At 52.4% G+C, this 17,821-nt stretch overlaps 7 protein-coding genes across 7 annotated transcripts; 2 read left to right on the top strand and 5 right to left on the bottom strand.

Moving 5' to 3' along the window:
- Nucleotides 1-1,276: 1,276 nt before the first annotated feature.
- K489DRAFT_326409 (uncharacterized protein) lies at nt 1,277-3,120 on the top strand (the record flags this gene model as incomplete). Its single annotated transcript, XM_033601903.1, has 2 exons — nt 1,277-2,387; nt 2,480-3,120. 2 exons carry the CDS (start codon nt 1,277-1,279, stop codon nt 3,118-3,120), a joined length of 1,752 nt encoding a protein of 583 aa, XP_033456260.1.
- A 763-nt stretch (nt 3,121-3,883) lies between these two features.
- K489DRAFT_326065 (uncharacterized protein) lies at nt 3,884-4,851 on the bottom strand (the record flags this gene model as incomplete). Its single annotated transcript, XM_033601879.1, has 3 exons — nt 3,884-4,049; nt 4,112-4,689; nt 4,750-4,851. The coding sequence occupies 3 exons, from the start codon at nt 4,849-4,851 to the stop codon at nt 3,884-3,886; spliced, it is 846 nt and encodes a 281-aa protein (XP_033456259.1).
- A 342-nt stretch (nt 4,852-5,193) lies between these two features.
- On the bottom strand, nt 5,194-7,520 carry K489DRAFT_434539 (uncharacterized protein). Its single transcript, XM_033608559.1, has 2 exons — nt 6,968-7,520; nt 5,194-6,912 (listed from the first exon to the last, which is right to left on the bottom strand). Exons 1-2 carry the CDS (start codon nt 7,213-7,215, stop codon nt 5,355-5,357), a joined length of 1,806 nt encoding a protein of 601 aa, XP_033456258.1. The 5' UTR covers nt 7,216-7,520; the 3' UTR covers nt 5,194-5,354.
- Nucleotides 7,521-9,140: 1,620 nt separating this feature from the next.
- Nucleotides 9,141-11,359, bottom strand: K489DRAFT_384136 (catalase-domain-containing protein). Its single transcript, XM_033605787.1, has 2 exons — nt 10,759-11,359; nt 9,141-10,689 (listed from the first exon to the last, which is right to left on the bottom strand). Exons 1-2 carry the CDS (start codon nt 10,876-10,878, stop codon nt 9,355-9,357), a joined length of 1,455 nt encoding a protein of 484 aa, XP_033456257.1. The 5' UTR covers nt 10,879-11,359; the 3' UTR covers nt 9,141-9,354.
- A 236-nt stretch (nt 11,360-11,595) lies between these two features.
- On the top strand, nt 11,596-13,121 carry K489DRAFT_384134 (uncharacterized protein). The gene has a single exon (XM_033605786.1). The coding sequence runs from the start codon at nt 12,070-12,072 to the stop codon at nt 12,679-12,681; it is 612 nt and encodes a 203-aa protein (XP_033456256.1). The 5' UTR covers nt 11,596-12,069; the 3' UTR covers nt 12,682-13,121.
- A 14-nt stretch (nt 13,122-13,135) lies between these two features.
- Nucleotides 13,136-14,927, bottom strand: K489DRAFT_384131 (kinase-like protein). The gene is made up of 5 exons (XM_033605785.1): nt 14,583-14,927; nt 14,219-14,535; nt 13,855-14,159; nt 13,666-13,810; nt 13,136-13,618 (listed from the first exon to the last, which is right to left on the bottom strand). Exons 1-5 carry the CDS (start codon nt 14,873-14,875, stop codon nt 13,449-13,451), a joined length of 1,230 nt encoding a protein of 409 aa, XP_033456255.1. The 5' UTR covers nt 14,876-14,927; the 3' UTR covers nt 13,136-13,448.
- A 569-nt stretch (nt 14,928-15,496) lies between these two features.
- Nucleotides 15,497-17,557, bottom strand: K489DRAFT_77300 (uncharacterized protein). Its single transcript, XM_033608910.1, has 2 exons — nt 15,850-17,557; nt 15,497-15,773 (listed from the first exon to the last, which is right to left on the bottom strand). The coding sequence occupies exons 1-2, from the start codon at nt 17,385-17,387 to the stop codon at nt 15,725-15,727; spliced, it is 1,587 nt and encodes a 528-aa protein (XP_033456254.1). The 5' UTR covers nt 17,388-17,557; the 3' UTR covers nt 15,497-15,724.
- Nucleotides 17,558-17,821: the final 264 nt, after the last annotated feature.

Genomic DNA, 17,821 nt, shown 5'->3' with positions numbered 1-17,821 from the left:
CACGTGTAAGCATTGGCAATCTGCGGCGTTTCGTTCCTGCTGCCAGGTCCTTGTTCTTGTTCATGTGTTCCTTCGGAAAGATCTGCTTGTTCCGCAGTATGGAAAGAAAGTGATGGTCCGTCGAGGCCAGTGTCGTCGTTGTTGGGATGCTGTGGAGGTGATTGTGTTGTTATACGAGATTGTCGAGCGACATCCTGTCCGGCAGTGATGGGCTGTTTGGGTATTCGACGATGATCGAATACAGGGAGAGGACCAGCTGAGGTCGTGTTATCGAGCCAGGAGGGATCGCAAAAGGGCAGTTCAGTCGCGATAGAGTAGGTGGAATTAGTTGCCCTCGGATCCGCTAGCTGTTCTCGAGAAATCGGCCGGGCTTCGCTGGAGTATCACTTGCTTTGAAAGCCCAGGACGGCCAGAAACAAGATGTCGACAAATGGAAACAACACAATGCCAAAGTCAAGCAAGAACGATGATTAGAAAATGAGCGACGGGGTGAGGAGCGCGCACGCTGCCTGCAGAACCAAAAAACACGGTCCAGCGGTCGTTCAAATATCTTTATATATGTTCGTCGACAGCGCTTTCGACAGAGCACTGTTGGCTCCGAGGATGATCGCTGACGACAGCTAGGCCTCAAAATATGCAGGTCTGGGCTGCGGCGCAGGTGGGGAACCCTTGAATCTGTCTCTCGCAGATGCCGCGGTGAGAGCTTCTGCAGTACAACAGCTCATCCTCGCCGCAATAACCCTCTAGGCCTCAATTTCGTCGCTTCTCATTGGTTTTCAAGATAGAAGTTGTGCTCAGCTCATTTCATCAACAACCTCTAGGCCTCAATTTCGTCGCCTCTCATTGGTCTTCAAGATCCGACGTGCGCTTGATCTGGCACCCTCACCCGGAGATATCGCGCATCGATGCTCAACTCACTCATGTCGATAACGCATGCGTCCGAATAGGTGCTGTCCAGAATGGACCGCTGCGCCATGGAAGGGTGCGAACGCACAGGTTACTGAAGGAAAGCCATGTGCAGGGACATCAGCAACCCTCATGTCGGGAAGTCATTCAAGTCGCCGCTGGCGGAGAATGTGGATTTCATAACCTCAAAGGATATGCAGGACTCGTATCATGGGCTACTCCGACAATCAGGGGGGTCTTGATCCGAGATAAATATCGCGTTCAATCCCTCTGATTTGCAACGACGAAGGCGAATACCTCTCCCGATATTCTCCTTTGCCTATCAAAGATGGCGACAAAGATTGCAATTGAGATCAGCCTTTCGTCCTTGATGCCAACAGCGCCGCATGAGGATGCAAAGATCACTGACGTGAAGCACCTCGCGTCGTACAATTGGATTGAAGCTCTCCATCCCACGATCGCGGTCCCAGGAATGCCTCCGCGATGGCTTGATGTATCATTACCCAAACAGCTACCGAAAGACACTGGGCTATTCTACATCGCCCAGAATGCCGCTCGGCACCCAAAATACCCGATGGAGCCGCTTTTTCGTGCCATTCAGGAAGAACATCCGAACTTCAATTACGGAGATGTCGGCATCATCAGCGATCGAAACAACCTCCGCAAGCTGTTATCCTTTGTTGATCCCGCAACCAACAAACACGCTTCTGATGACTTCACGATCGACGCTGAATGCATCGGCGATGCCGTTGTTCTCAACAGAGTTGAGGCTCACACCCAAGAAATTATTGGGCCGAACGACTTCCGTGGTTATGGCCACGAATTCGAAAAAGCATACACGAAGTGTGAGATCAGCGAGAGTACTGGTCACTACAGAGTGGTCGGCTACCAATTTTTTGGAGTGAATTATCTTGTCAGACACGCGACTGATGGATTTGTCGGGGCGCACGGCGGGTCGGATGTCGATGACAGCGACATATTGGATAAGCTCGTAGGTCTCTCCATCGCTGCATCGAAGAGTTGCAAAACATCCGGCTCAGATCTCATCCTTGTCAAGCGCGGTAAATTGGTACCGATCGGGAACACCCTCGAGGTCAAGACTAGGGTCTCCCACAAACCCCTCTCGCTGCAAGAAGTTGTACCTCAGCTATGGATATCCCAGACTCCTCTCTTGGTTCGTGCACTCTACACGAAGGGTCGTTTTCCAGTGCCAAACGTGGAGAATGTCAAGGCAGAGATTACGATGTGGGAAATTACTCATCAATCCAGTCTTCAGAAGCTGGCGAGATTGATGTCAAGAATCATAGATGCCGTCAAGGACTTCAAGCATGCAAAGATAGAGTATAGTGCTGCACAAAAATTGCTGACCATACGACCAGTTGATGCCGTTGACATGCTGCCAGAGGACTTATATCCCATCTTGATGGCTCCACCACCTTCTTCGATCTCGCCTGAGGAGCCCGCAAAATCTCCGACTTTGCGTGAAGAGGTAAACACTGACCGAATGTGCATCCTCTATACACATGCTGACATTTCTTTTAGACGAGTGTTCTCGCTCAAAGTGGCACAGAAGTCCGGATTGGCAGCGACACCTTTCGAGTGAACATGGCCAAGTTCCCAGCTCTTCCGTCTTTTGCGCTTTCCGGGCACGATTTATCGTCCTCCGAAACAAAGCTCTACCGTTCGATTCCATATTTCGACGTGTTGCTGAAAGGCGTGGACCTTGGCTTTCGGCAATGCTTTCGCAGCCTCGGAACAAATATATTTTCCTACCAAGCACTTTGTAAGACCATCGATGAGCTTGGCGTTGATGTCCTGGAAAATCAAACCCTGAACGATATCACGACGAATTTGAAAGCTGGAAAATCCGACGATTACGAGGACACGACCGGCAACAAGAGGCTTGCAAGAGACTCGGCCTTCCGGTTGGTGTACTATGTGCTCACCGACCGATTCACCCCCGACTCGACGCTCGAGAAGAACAAGATCTACAACGCGGTCCAATTCGTCATTTCGCATTACCGAACCTTCGGGTACAAGATCAGACACATTACTCGCGCGGCATTCGACCTCAAGATCCCGGTCTCCTTCAAGCAGCGGGCGACCCTGGACAAGTGGTCGAAGGACAGTGACCAGGACGAAGATGATGCCACGACTGAATCGGACTCGCCGTACAACTCCGGTTATTATGACTTCGATTCTGACTCGAGCTGAGTCATCTATCAGACACCTTGCAGATGTGGCGGCTGTGGAGAAATGTACGGGTCCTTGGATTGTTTTCCGGCCAGGAACCAAACTGCCACGTGGGTCTCAGCTACCTGATCGGTGGTGGTTCTTCAGAGTTCGTGTTCCTTTTGATTTCTGGCACGCCTATAGCACACGAAATAAGCAGGTCTCACGGTCACAACCCGTAACCCTTGATTTCTTCAGATCGTCCCGTGATTGTTCCTTCCCCGTAGTAGCTTCGAGCAAGTCTCAACGCGATGTTGATGAAATGGATCTCGTAACGCCTCCCTCGGCGACGATCTCGCATAGGCGTCATGGTTGGTACATGCATAGACGGGACCGCTTCTTCACAATGGAAGAAAGGCGAATTCGATTTCATTCCCGTCTTGATTAGATCGAATAGCTCCTCTATAAAAAAACATTGCTCTGGCTCAAGAAGCTCCCCTTCTTCGAGCCTGTGCCACAGAGTAAGTTACAGAAATCGCTCATTCATCGCAGAGTCGTAAGGGTGTTTCCCGTAATTTTTCGGATCGGTTTCAACCTGCAGGCCGATCTAGAAGTTCGTTCGGACTCGTCGTTTTCTTTTGTTCAAAGGCAGACCGCGTTTTTGATCAAGTTGGTCTCTTGTCACAAAGAGAGATTGGCGCGGAATCTATGAGCAAGCCTTTGCATGCTCTGTCTGCACACCTGATTCATACAGGAGCAATTTATAGTACGAAGTCAACCGCATCTCCAACAAAAGGTCGGGTGTTTACTTCGCCGCGGTAGCCTTGTTGACCTGGTCCTTGAGTTCCGTAGAAGTGTTCTGTCCAGCTTCGAGATCCGCGGCCCAGAGGGCGGCACCGCAGGTGTTGGTGAAGGCGAAGAAGATGCCGGCAATCGGGATCGTCTCGAGGAGGACGGCGGGCACACCGAAGCTGTCATTGGAATGGTCAGCTATTCGCATTGATGGGAGTTTCATGTTTGGAAGCGCACTCACCCAGTGTATGCACCCTGGCGCTGCTCGATCCATTTCTCCTGTTGGGCGCGAGACATGCCCTTGAGCTGGAAGTATCGTCCATGCGCGTGGGGGCCGTACTTCTTGCCCTGAAGGACCATGAAGATGAAAGTACCGACTACCGGGATCAGGTTGAGCGGCAGGTACATGAAGTACCGGATAATCGCCTGAGGCGTGAATTTGGCAAAGGGCTTGCCAGCCAACTTGCCGAGGCGGGAGATTGCATCGCCGGCCTTGTTGGAGTCGACTTGGCGCTCGCGAGCGACCAAGGTCTGCTGGCCGCGGGCGACGAGGGTGCCGTCAAAGGTGTCAATCAGGCTGTCCTCGATCAAGAGCGCTTTCGAGAGCACCATTGTGAGGGTGCTGCTTTCGCTGAGGACCAGGAGTGCGGTCGTCACGGCGGCCAATGGGCCGGATGTGAAGAAGCAGATTGCCAGTTGCGGCAGATAGGTGAAGAAAAACATGAAAGAAGTGACGCCGACACCGAGGGTCAGCGTCGACGCGAGTCGTTTCGCGAAAGGCTTCCATAGCGCCTTGTGGGTCGCAAAAAAGAGAATTCCCTGTTGTTCATGTCAGCGACGCGTTTCTCTGACGGGTGATGGATCTTGCGCGATACGCACTCTGAAGGGATACACATATGCTCCAGATTTGACACCCTCGGTGGTTGCAATTTTGAGGTTCTCAAGCTCATGCTTGGCGGTCTCTTTGATTCTGTCCGCCATGTCGTTGTTGTGATGATCGTATAATGTTTTCAAGCTGTGTCTGGATTGTGTTACTTGGAGCGACTGAGAGATTAGGTCGTGTGAGAGTAATGCGGATTGTGGTTCTCTTTTGTAATTCTCCGTCATGTTAAACGAATTGCTTTCCAAACATTGTGACCTACGTCATCGGCACATGGAAATCCTGGCACACAAGCGCGCCCGAGGAATTATTGTTGTCGCGTTATAGTATACTGTAGTCGATCTCAATGCAACGAAAGTCGATGTATGAGCCCAAGATCGTGCGAATAAGATCGTGCATCGTACATGTTGACAATGGCCCGCACGCCAGGAGTGAATACAGATCACAATATAGATAAAATTGAATTTTGGGTCGGGGGAATGCTTAATTATGCACGCTGAAGAGAGTATCTACACAGTTTCGCTTGAAGAAAAATGTAACGAGATGATGGGTTGTGGTCGATGAGAAGAAGTTGGTGCGCAGGGCGCCAAATGACAACATCGACCTAGCAGGCCAGAGTGACCGGAATGGCAGCGATCGCGAGATCCTCGCAGAATACGTCGGTGGCGGTTTGCAAGAGAGTTTCGCCGTAACCTGCACAGGTCACGAACCTGGTCGGCGTCCCATCTGTGCGGCGGCAGACGAGTTGGCCGGTAGCACCGGGCACGCTGGCGACGGCACTGCTGGGCTGGATGGAGCAGTACGTGGTGAAAAATTGGTTCGCGGTTTTGGCAGCTTCTGTACTGGCGAGGATATAGTAGGGATCTTCGGGCCTAGAGGACCAGCTGAAGGCGCGCGTGGGGCTCAAATAGACGGCCCCGTCGCTGGACAGTGACCAAGCTGTCGGGGTACGGGTAAAAACAACATCCAAGTTGGGGTCGTCGCCATTACGTTGAGAGAATACATATAAGCCGTTGTACGCGCCGCCGACGACTTGAAAATAGTGGTAGTCCGCTGTGCAGACGGGCGGAGCGGGAGTAGCTGTGGCGACGACTGTAACAATTGGCGTCGTAGAGGTTGTGGCGGTTTCACTAGCCAAGTTGGTGACGGTGATGGCTGGGGCATCGATCTGCGTCACGGTCGAGATGACAGTGGCAGTGACGGTGATGATCGGGGTCGTAATGACTGTCCCGATCTTGGTGGTGCTCACAAATGTGTTGACAGTAGTAGATGCAAAAGCGGTCGCGGTGATAGCTGTCGTGGTCGAGGTAATCGAGGTGGCAGTGACGGTGCTGATGGTTGACGTGCGGGTGCGGGTTACGGTGCTGGTTTTCGTCATGGGCGAGACGGCAAGGAAGCATGCCGAGGTGATGATGCTACCTGGATATTTGCTCAGGACCGACGGAGTCACCAGAGGCGTAACCTGTCGCTTGGTCACGGCTACGATCGAAGCTGCTGTCGTCGTTGTGAAGATTGTAGTAGGGAAGGACAGAGTCACGGTCTCAATGGTCGTCGTCGTGGGTACGATTGTGGTCGTAGGACTGTTGATTGTGGTTGTGACGGAATTGACCTGGGTGGCGATTGTAGTCGTGGGCAAGATCACCGTAGTCGTAGTAGACAGAGTGTTGGTAATAGTTGTTGTGGATGGAACAGTGACGGTGATAGTCGCCAAGTTGGTCTGGACACCCGTAGTGCTCGTGGTGATGAGCGGAGTAGATGTCGCAACAAGTGTGGTGGTGACGATAGGAGTCGTGTAGCCGAGAATCGAAGAGCAGAACGGCTGTGCCGAGTTACTCGGTTGTCCGATCTCGCCCCGAGCCTGACTGACTAGGTAGAGCGCATTTGTGTAGCCATTGGAACCGGCGATCGCAACCTGAAACTTGTTGCGAAATTGTCCTTTGTTGGTAGCACTTGAGGCCGTGACGGATCCTGCAAATAAGGCGCATTTGATATTCGTCGTACTGCAAGGATTGGCACAGCCCGAGTTGCCGCTGCCGGGTTCCTGAGATGGATCGCGTTCAAAGTAGAGGTTGAAAGAATTACAACCTCTGGCGGCGTTACACTTGGCGGCACAGGCACTGACATCGTACGATTTCAAGAACGAAACGCCGAGATATTGGTTCCTGCAACGAGGATTGTCAGAGCCGTGAATACGAACGGTATCTCCCGGACACTTACGTGATGATGCTAGCACCCTGCAGATTTCCATATTGTTTGACGTATGCTGCCGGAGTCGAGGCTCCATTCGCAGCGCTCGAGAACGCCGGCAAGGCAAGGAACGCGGGTACGGTGTCGGGTTCAGGCTTCGAGCCTGAGCCTGCAGGCAGCTGAGCACACGCCGCTGCTCTCTGCTGAAGTGAGGCAGCATCGGTCGTCGCAGCGGCTATCAGACCGATGACGGCCTGAGCGAAAAAGGTGGAACGCATGTCGACAGGAACGGCCTTCTCGGTCTCCCGGAGATACGACAGCGACGGGGCAGATAGAAAAGGATGAACGGTTGACAGCTGCGGTAATGCAAGATGTACAACTCCATCCTAACGAGGTGCGTAAGGGGAGAAATAAGTAGTGATGATTTCAACGACATCGTAGATCCGCGCGTGGGCATACGATCCCAGTCAAGCCGCACGGAGACTTTCGCCTCCATCTGGCCTTCGTCGACATGGTCCGACCGATCAGAGCGGGCATCTTTTCCCGGCGAGATCAAAACAGTTATGTGACCAGGGAAGCACTGTGGCCTTGCAATAAGGCTGGATGCGATGATTGCTGTTGTTGTTCAAGATGGATTGGTCGGAATAGTGCGAGCCCCAGATCTAGTCTCACGTGGCGTTCGGTCATGCCCGATCAGGGCGACGCTAGTCTGCTTTTTCCAGATCCGTGAGGTGTGCGTGGCACCGCGGGTTAGGATAATAATATACGAGAGAGACAGGTGTGTGCACTACTGTCCGCACAAATTTGGTGAACTATTTGTATCATGTATGCCTCGCCGTTGCAGTGATTCGGTACTTTCCCGTCATTACTGCTGTTTTTAAAATATACGGAGAACGAAAGCAATTCCCGTCGAGGCCATCAATCAGCGCCTCCATCAACACTGTCATCGAGGAGATTATGGACTTCCTCGGCCATCGTGTCACCCTTTGCCGGCCTGATCCTCGGGCATTGGCAAGGCGGTCATAGAACAAGGGATTCTTGTCCGTGATGAGACTGTTGGCCGGTAAAGGTCCAATCTTGATTCTGCCGGCCGGTCGGGTCTGGACGCAGACGAGAGGATTTCTTCTGCATTGGTGCCGCTGACTCATCTCGTAGACCCGGACGGCTGATATCAGACGGAATTCCTCCCCGGGGCGTGCGCGTCTTATAAATATTAGCTGCTCGTGCTGCTGTATGTGTAATCATGAGAACACGCCACGAAATCAGCTCCGATCATCCTGTGTACTTTGATTTCCATACCTGGGCGGGCGACGGGCGTGCTGGGCAGTAAGGCAATTCAATAAGTCGAGGGCGCGACGTGCTGGTCCACCCATCGCTTAAATTCACCTGGACACCCGCGGTACTTGTTGTTGTTCCGTTACTCTGTGCAGGAGTTGGAAACAGGCTTTCGGGAGCACCGGGGTCTCCGTCCGCAATCAATTTACGCCTAAACCCATGAAGTGCATCCTCACGGGTAGCGCGACACTGGAAAAAATTTCAATATTCCTATTCAATGCGCCTAACAGCGAACTTGTTATCGCAGAGGAGTAGCGAGTGTCCCTCGCAATCCTTGTGATGCCGTTCACGTTATCCACAGTCATCATTGTGCAGTGATGATAGGTTTTGGCGTTCGAGGCTTGCAGTGTGAATCAAACTCAATCTGGCTTTCAACATGGAGTGAAGCGTGGTGGCTCCCTCTCCCCTTGCCCATCATCATCCGCCACTCATGCAGGTGCCGCTGTCATGGGCTGCTGCAATGGCATTGCTTGGCTCTCTCTTCCTACAACCCACAAGGTGACCGCCCTGCTTACCTCATCTTGTTTCACGTGCGAGGAGCCCGTCTCGACTCTGCCCATTTGACATGCCCTTCTCAGCGCTTCGCACCGTGTGCTCTGCTCGTTCCGTTCCTCCCAACCCGGCCAGCTGTGAGGACTTGAATTCTTTGCCCGTCAGCGGTGGCGGTGTCGGACCCTTTGATCCCGAGCGTGGAAGTAGGTGAGGCCCTAGATTCCAAACCCTGAGGAGGCAAAGGGCAGCTCGCGATCAAAGGGACTGTCTCTCTCAAAATGTCACTCTTCCAACATACTAGAAACCATGGAAAATAATGAGATCGATTCTTATGCCAATTTCTCAAGATCGGCAATAACAAGACGATAAATCATTTCGGTCGGAGGAGGTGACTACGGTTTTCTCACCGGTGTCCCTCAGGTGCACTTTCATCTAATGTATATGACGATGCTCGGACGAATGATGTGTCAACTCGCGGCCTACTGCAGATTCTGCATATTGCCACCTAGGCATGAAGTTGACTCGTGTTCAGAATTGGATCTCGGCTCTGCAGCAACTTAAACAAAGGTAGAGCCGAATTACGGTCCTATCTAAATCCGCGATCGTAATCTTTCCTCCTTTGTTGCAGCAGGGACAGACTTCGAAGGCACAGTCGTCTCGCCCGTCAGCTCTGCGGTCCTGTTACTGACTCTAGCCGCTAGCTCCTGGTGGATCTTACCAAGGACAGCGAGGACTTGCTGCCTGATGCCCGCGTCGATGCCCGCGATGTCCGCGGCCAAGCTCTTCACCAAGCGCTCCTGCCATCCCTGATAGTTCTCGTCGCCCTCGAGATGTGTCCAGAAGGTCCGGGCGAAGTGCAAGTCGAGCGGTGCCAGTTCTTCGGAGCTCTTCGAGAGCACCTCCGCCAGCCATTGCTCGTGCTCAGGGGTGGATCGAGATGTGAAACTGCGAGGTTCTTTCGATGTGGAGGCCGACGATTGACCCGCACGAGCATCTCCCGGCGCTCCTCCACCAGGCGAGAGGTTCGGGCCGACGTTGATGGGGATGCGCTGATTGTGGGCTCCCAGTCGATATCGTTGCGCGTCCGGGTAAGCGAACAAGCGCGCCTGTAAAAGTGGATCCTCCGATGGCTCGATGCCAGGTACCAGCCGCGACGGGGAGAATGCAGCCTGCTCGACTTGGTCGAAGTGGCTATCGGGGCTGCGGTTCAATGTGAGTTTGCCAAAGGCCCGCGGCGGGATCGATCCCATGTCGCTGGGATAGTTGTTGATGTTCCAATGCTTCGTCATGTCCAGGATGTTGTAGCCGAACCGGCGCACGTCCCGTGGATCCACGACCTGGACCTTGGCCGTGTATATGGGATACTCACCGCGGCCGATGGCGTCGTGCAGGTCCTTGGCCAGGTAGTCGGTATTGGCGCCGACGAAGCGCGCAATGTCGTCGTCCGAGTGCAGCTTGTACCCGGCGTCCGCCTCGAGATACATGTGCACGTACTTCCAGGACCCGTCCGGCATGACCCACTTGTAGGCGTGGCCCAGGTAGGAGTTCATGTGCCGCCACGAGGTCACGGCGCCGTAGTCGCTGAATAGCCACAGGACCATGTGCAGAGACTCTTGGTTCTCGACGACCCACTTCCAGAAGCGCGTGGCGTCCTTCAGGTTGGACGCCGGATTCTTCTTCTGCGCATGCACCAGGCTCGGAAACTTCTGCGGGTCGCGGATGAAGAAGAATGGGACGTTGTTCCCGAGGAAGTCAAACACGCCCTCGTCCGTGTAGAACTTCACGGCGAACCCTCGGGCATCGCGGACAGCGTCGGCCGAACCGCGTTCCCCCGCCGTGGTGGAAAAGCGCGCGAAGCAAGGGGTTTTCTTCCCGACCGCGCTCATCATATCCATGCTGCAGATGTCAGAGACATCATGTGTGACCTTACAACAGCGTGGTCAGCGAGAGACTTAAATTGCACCGCACTCCGGCATGCACGACGCAGGACCAACCTCGAATTCTCCGAAGACACCAGTGCCATTGGCATGCACAACCCGCTCCGGAATCCTTTCGCGGTTCAATTGTGACAGGGCGTCGACGAGTCGGACTTCGGGCAACGACAATTGCGACATGTTGATGGCTGTAGAAAGTGGCGCTCGCTCCTAATCAAGGCGCAATCTCTTGAAGACACGGGGAAATCGCATCGACAGGTCCAACAGGTCCTAGGGCTTTGGTATGCACGAGACGGTAATATTGAGATCATCCATCACTGGGCATGGCATACCTGAGCGCCGATCTTCGAATTCTGCCATGCGCGTCCCAATCCTGACAGGCCGAAACAGGCGAGGGGCTGCATTCATAGGTAGCGGCGGCGGGGTGGTCATGTCTTGTTTCTGACCATCGTTCACGAACCAAGGGATTGGCACGATCGGATGGGATCATAATTACGTTTCGTTGCATTGGACTTCGATCTGTTGGGGAGTCTGCGAAGATCTTGCTGCGTCCTGCTGGCTCGTGGCGTCACCGGTGGAGGAGTGCACGGATGGTTATGGATGCGGTCGCAGTCGTCATTCGTGATATTTACTAAAATAATAAAGCGTGAGGTGTGTGGGGCTGGAGGCGCTGAATGTTGTGTTGTACTGCAGCTGATAAGGTCAAGTGCAGGTGAATTAAGGGTGAACCCAACTGATTCCCACTAATATATTGATGGGGCTTAGCGCGCACGAATTACCGCTTGTGCCCTTTTTCACATGCAGGTGAATAACGCAAGCACGCGAACAGTTTTCGTCATGGCATGACAAGCGGGCGTGCAGCACAATCAAATTCTCGCCGCCCAACAGCTGCATTGGCTCTTCTTGGACGCTGCCCCAGCTCATGGCGTTTCTGTCATTGATCAACAAGGGTCGGTCGCTTATGATCATGTAACGATGCAACATTATTAGCAGTTTACGACGATGTCGACTTGGTCATCTCGTCCAGACCGACAGACTGACCGACATCGCGTGTGTGTTTCAGAGACTGCACACGATGACTTGCCTAACACGGATACGTTCCAAGGTTGCTATCAAGTCGCATGTATAGGCGAAGTCTATTTTGTTGCGCAATCCGGGCGGTTCGGCTCTCAACAGTAATGACCTTACCCAAGCATACTAGAGTTGGCTCCTTCTAGTGTCATGTCCTATTTGGGCAATTGATCTGGAAGTTCATACATCATCGAAGCTGGAGCACTACGACCTACCGCATTTTGAATGCGTTCCGAGGCTATACCGACCTCGGAAGACAATGGCGTAGCTGGTAAATGATTCTATCGAGGCTGGGACTTTATGGACTCAGAGCGAAACTCGATTGTCGAAGTCATCTTTACGCTTCGCACTGCAAATGTTTCGTTAGCAATACGTGCTTGCATATCTACGACCATGTTGCAAGTTACTGACGAAACCGAGACCAAGAAAGGCTCCTGCGATCTCACAGAGTCCCTTGTGGCATCTTACCTGGGAAGAAACCCGAGGTCGTTACCATCCACGCTCCTCTGGGATGATGTCGAGCTGGACATTTACGAGCAAATCACCCAATCGCCAGACTACTACCTCACCCGCGCCGAATCAGAGATCATTCGGGACGAGTTCCTCGACGACTGGGTGAACGACGACTGGCCAGATGAGTTCTATGTCGCCTACCGTCAGCGCCTCAGCGAGAAGGGCGTGCGCTTACCACCCACGTCGAACCTGCCCACCGGCGCCGACGACAGTGTCCCGTCCGCCTGGCAAATCTCCTATTGGCTTGAGAAAATCATTGAGAATGCGGCTCCTTGGTGGCTTCCGGGTGACCTGGAGACTCCAGCAGCTGCGGAGGCCTTACAGACGTCGGCCGCGGTCGTGCGTGAGGGCCTGGAGATCTTGAATCAGCGCGCCACTGCCGCCACGCCTGGAAGATGAAATTATATCCGATGAGAGAGAACCAAACACGTTGGCCTAGGTGTGTGCACCCTCGCAGAAGGTTTTGCTCAAAAGCGAGCATCAGCGAACAGTGTCGTCTGGAACTGTCGACATGGCTCTGATAGATATGTACCGCTTGCCTGTCGCTTTCCACGTAATGAAATAAATAGGGTCTTCGGGTTGTGACAATTAAATTTGCAACTCGCTGCTGAAACAACATCACAGGCTTCACGGTAGCCCTAGCAAGAATATGAGCAAGGAACAATAAAGGAAAGTAATCTCAGTGCCGATCCCTTCGTGCGGCGCAGCAGCAGCAGCTCAACTCTATGCGCATGCGTCATCATAGGGAGAATCTTTCGACACGCATTTGTTTTTAAGAACAAGCTGTCACAGCCAGGCAGCGATCTTCCAAGAAGAGTCGTACACAGTGAAAGTCCAACAATAAACGACTATATGCGCTTCAACCACATGAGCCAGACGACCTATACTCCGGATTCCCAATATCTAAAATGAAGCCATCCGACACCATCAGCATCTTCTCCTCCCTCAATTTTCTTAATATCCATCTATACAGCTATGTAAGTACACTATTTACTTACTAAGGCCCGAGGGAACGTGGTAGTGAATTCACCCTCGATGATGCCTTTTCCAGTCGTGGTATGTAAATACTTGGCGACAGCAGCCGGGTGAAGCGATGACATGAGATATTCGTCGCCGAGAGCGAGCGTCCTTCCACGTAATTTGGCCAGCCTAGAATGCACGGAGTTCTAAGTATCCTTCAACCACGGATGCTCTAGTAGTTGAGAGGCCGAACATCGTTCGCGAGGTTCCCATTTGAATGCGCAGCTCAGAAAGTCGAACAGGAGCGGCATCGCCTTCTCTGACTCCACCCGATCCACCAGAGAAACGTAATCTAGGCGCTCTCCCTTTAGACATCCTGAAAGAATGTCAGCGCTCAGCCACATCACAGACCGCTAAGCGTACCTTGCTCATCGAAAAAATCGGTACCCATCGCACATCGCTCGACTAGGCTTTTGGGTGGAGACCCAAGGTATCGGACCATCAGACGAATGGATTCAATCTCATTTTCCTGTCCAAACAAGCGTTCCCCAAATAGGAGCTCCCATATCTTATCTATTAGCAGAGATTTTGCGTCGATTGATGAGAACTTACTAGCACTCCAACGTTCCAGACGTCAACTTTCGCGTCCCAATTCGCTCCAAGAATGACCTCAGGAGCACGATGCGGTAGTGCCTGGATGAGCCCACGACTTGGGCTACTCGCGATCACTGCTGAGCCCAAATCGCATAGTATGGGGTATCCCAACTCGTCTTGTTGCATCTCACGAGAGCTATATATCAAACTCCCTTCTTTACGGCTTACGAAACTTGGCTGCTCCTTCTCCGCTCTGACGAATGACCGAAGTGTTTCATCTTCCGGATCTGGAAGCGTCATCTGGATGTTGTCCAATTTGATATCTGTATTGAGGTACAGTTTATGAGCAGATATTCCTTGCCGACAGCAAATCATCAAATACCTGTGTGCACAATTCCCCTGCTATGAAGAAATGCGACTCCATGCAGGAGATATGTGGCAATCCATCGCACCTGTTCTAAATGAAAGCTTACTCCGGGTCGACGCGAGAATTCAAGCAGACTTGGACCAAGTGGAGGGAACACGAAACACTTGTGTTCCCCAGTTTGTGAAAAGAGGCTAAATGCGCTTTCAGCTTGTCGCACGCAATGACTCCCAGGATGTTCCAGCGTGCCGTGCTTATCCTGAAGGTGAAGCATTGCTATGCCTTCTTGCAAGCTCGCGTTGCTTGTTCCGACTTTCAGCACTTTGAACGCATGACTGCGCGGGCACTTAGCTCAGGACGGTGTCACTTTGCGATTATATACCTCTTATCTTGGCACAACCAGGTGGTTGAGCTTCGTCCGAACCCAAGTTTGACTTTTACTGAATATTGGTCGTGGAGCACATCGCCAATTTTGACGGGGAAATATTTGGCTGGATCATAGCTTGATAGTGATTCTTCCTCGATAGGAACCACCGTTGACGAGTTTCGAGATCGACTCGTGTCCATGATTGAGTGAAAAACGGGCAAACCATGTACTGACGAGCGAGCAATTGAAGGGTATCTCCGACCTTCAGTGAAGCTGGCAACGTGGATACTCACTCGATTGCGAAACATGGTGGCGATGTAGGACAGCGTTTCTCTCAAGTGTAGGCTTGGTAAACAGGCAGATTTACACCCAGTGCCTACTAGTCTTAAACGTATAGATCTTATAGCGCCCGGAAAGCCTAAGCAATTCTCTAAGGATGATAGAGTTTTACTACCGTCGGACTTGTGGATTAAATATATAGATTTCGTAGGAAAGCGGACGCAGGAGACGGATAGGGTATTTCTTAAGAATCCGGAAGAGGCTAAATTTCTGATTACTAATCGCGAACAGGAGTGATGAGTTTCGTGGGTGCAGATCATGAGTGGTGGTCGATCGTTCGATCACAGGCTTCATAGAATATAAACCCGATGAACAAGACATGAAGTTCCAATATATAGCCATGCTGCTTTCAAATCTTCTCATGACACCGAGTGTCCACTCTGAGCCCAAATACCCCGCTTGCGTTTGTCCGTACTGAGACCGGACGAGTCGAGTAGCTGAGTCGTCACTCGTATCACATCGTCGCCGACATTCTTGAAGAGCAACTCGATAGAATTCCGCACATGCATTTCATCCTCCGATTGCACATGATCGAACCAAAGTAGCTCCTTGGTGGCAGGATGCTCCAGTCGCGTTTCATTCACCGCACGGAAATGATGACTGACCTTCTTGGCGGACTTTTAATTTGGAAGTCACTTCCCTGCTGACCAGGATCGGACAGACGTGGCGAGCAGGGGACATCCCTTCCGACATCGTAACCCCATCATTATTCGTAGATGATTTTCGGAGGCATGACGGATCAGTCGTAACACAACCCCGCCGATGTTTATGGTAAGATTCAAGGACAAATTCGACCTGTCGAGAAATCACTAAGTCCCTCACCCGCGTTGTTTGATCGGCAAGAAGTTTCCGACAATGAGAGACGGACTGTAGATGAACACGATGTCAGCATGGTATTTTCAAGGATCCAATTATAGGATTCAAGAGCCGAACAAAGACTTACATATTATGCGAATCCCTCCGAATCGTGAACGAAAAGCAACACTTGACCATCTCCGTCGGGCCCGACGCATGCTCCGCCAGCGTCTCATGCCCGGCTCCATGCGGCGGCGCCGGAGCGATTGGTCGTTTGAGGGTACACGAAGTGAGGATAGCCTTCTGTTTAGGATCAAAAGCGATAGCGCCGAACTTCTCCCAGTAAGACACAAGACTCTCCTCGGCGATGATTTCATGGATAGCGATTTTCCCATCGCGGAGTCGTTCGAGAGGTTGATGGATGAGTTCAGCCATTTCGGTATTTGCGCGGAAGACTTCTCCCGTGCGCCGCCAGCAGCAGGCGGGGATGGCCATCGAGGCGAACACCCGGTCGTATTCCATTAGGCTGCGCTCGAACCACATCTCGACCAGCACGAGTTGCATGTCGTTAAGGTTTTGCATGGCTTTGCGGAAGCCTGGGCGGAAACCGTTGAGTTGTTGGAGGACACGATATTGGCTCTCTTTGGTGAGGTTTTTAGACATGTACTGGTTCAGCCGCGCGTAGCCTTTGATGTAGTTGAAGGGTTTGAGCATGCCAGCGTCATATTTCGCTTTGAGAAGTTTGTGGAGTCGTTCTTCGGGACTCGAAGAACCGCCGGGATCGGCGGCTGTGAGGTAGAATTTCTCTCTGGCGCGGTTGTCGGCTGGGAAGGTGGAGTTGGGTCGGGATATCTCATGTCCGGCTTGAGCTTGAGTTGGCGGACCCATCACAGTCGGAAGGTTGAGATCCTGTGGCAGACCATTGACGTTGACAGCTGGACCAAACATGCTGGGATCATCAGCTCCACCAAACACATTCCCATGCCCGTCAAAGAGATTGCTATTGAGAAAGTCGTTCAGGACATTATACTCCTGGGAGACTTCATGCGTCGAGAACATATTGAATGTCGGATGCAAATGGTGGTTATCCTGGAATTGGCCAAGGAGACCACCACTACTCCAATCATACGCCTGCGCCAAGTTTACATTGTTTGAGGGCTGCCTGTGAGCACGACCGGGCGATAATGGCGCCGGCTGCACAATGGCAGTCGCGTCCGTCCCGTTGCCATTAATCCGCGAGATTGCCGTCGATCTCCCTCTGTCGTGGTATCGTCCATCCGTATTGCTAGTCGCTCGCTCTCTTTTTACATCCACAGGGTGGCCTTCATCCGGCGCTGGCGCAATATCCGCAACGCCCAGTTCGCTCTTGCTCCTCTTCGGCGGTTCCCTCGGCTCATCATGACATAGATGGCCGATATCTCTCTTCACACATCTCGCGCACGGCCGCTCAAGGTCACACGTCATGTGCGACCGTCGGCAGTACACACATGCATGATTGACCTTTCTACGCTTCTTCTTGGCATCGGCATGATCTATTTGCGCACTCTCGGAGACCTTTCGTTTGGGTGATGCGTGGGAGGAGTCTTTGTTCGGTGACGTAGAATGGGGTGTATGTTCGTTGTTATGATCGTCTCGTGCAGACTTGACAGGTGCACTCTCCTTCATGTCGGAGTCCATCATGGCCATGGGCGCGGTCGGACGAGAGGCACAGACGTAAGGTGAGCAACTTCTCGGGAAGCCGATCCCGGTGGCACCAGATGGTTACAGGATGTCTCGGCTTGAAGGGCTTCGAGACAGCCCGAGGTATGGGTACGTTGTTCGTCTGATGTGTATGCAATCGCAAGAGTGGACGACATGAAGTTATAAATCACTCTTCTGTCTCAAAACCGGACCGGGAGAGAAGGTGGTCGCGTGGACAAAGGGAAGGATTCTGTGCTAGTGGATAAGTTCTTGGAGGAGAGGGAATAACTACAGGTTATGTATGAATCCACTCCACCTGGATCAGACCGAGAAGTCAACGGGCATGCATGTATGTACAGGGCATGAGGCGTTTCACATCTCGAAGAACTGTCACATGCAGGGTTAAAGACTTTTATCGCTCTCCTGCGACCGAGCAATCA

This window comes from Dissoconium aciculare, assembly GCF_010015565.1.
Source record: "Dissoconium aciculare CBS 342.82 unplaced genomic scaffold K489scaffold_14, whole genome shotgun sequence".
NCBI lineage: Eukaryota > Fungi > Ascomycota > Dothideomycetes > Mycosphaerellales > Dissoconiaceae > Dissoconium > Dissoconium aciculare.
This window is presented reverse-complemented; position numbering and strand designations above follow the sequence as displayed.

What these genes read in the sequence shown, in the direction of transcription:
- K489DRAFT_434539 (XM_033608559.1), bottom strand. Translation starts at nt 7,215, where the DNA reads ATGCGTTCCACCTTTTTCGCTCAGGCCGTCATCGGTCTGATAGCCGCT. An exon ending in CAGGGTGCTAGCATCATCAC is followed by an intron (nt 6,913 to 6,967) that starts GTAAGTGTCCGG and finishes TCCTCGTTGCAG; the next exon opens with GAACCAATATCTCGGCGTTT.
- K489DRAFT_384136 (XM_033605787.1), bottom strand. Translation starts at nt 10,878, where the DNA reads ATGTCGCAATTGTCGTTGCCCGAAGTCCGACTCGTCGACGCCCTGTCA. An exon ending in GTGTCTTCGGAGAATTCGAG is followed by an intron (nt 10,690 to 10,758) that starts GTTGGTCCTGCG and finishes CGCTGTTGTAAG; the next exon opens with GTCACACATGATGTCTCTGA.
- K489DRAFT_384134 (XM_033605786.1), top strand. Translation starts at nt 12,070, where the DNA reads ATGGACTCAGAGCGAAACTCGATTGTCGAAGTCATCTTTACGCTTCGC.
- K489DRAFT_384131 (XM_033605785.1), bottom strand. Translation starts at nt 14,875, where the DNA reads ATGTTTCGCAATCGAGTGAGTATCCACGTTGCCAGCTTCACTGAAGGT. An exon ending in TGGTTGTGCCAAGATAAGAG is followed by an intron (nt 14,536 to 14,582) that starts GTATATAATCGC and finishes GTGCCCGCGCAG; the next exon opens with TCATGCGTTCAAAGTGCTGA. An exon ending in TCTGGAACGTTGGAGTGCTA is followed by an intron (nt 13,811 to 13,854) that starts GTAAGTTCTCAT and finishes CTAATAGATAAG; the next exon opens with ATATGGGAGCTCCTATTTGG.
- K489DRAFT_77300 (XM_033608910.1), bottom strand. Translation starts at nt 17,387, where the DNA reads ATGGCCATGATGGACTCCGACATGAAGGAGAGTGCACCTGTCAAGTCT. An exon ending in CGGAGGGATTCGCATAATAT is followed by an intron (nt 15,774 to 15,849) that starts GTAAGTCTTTGT and finishes GTTCATCTACAG; the next exon opens with TCCGTCTCTCATTGTCGGAA.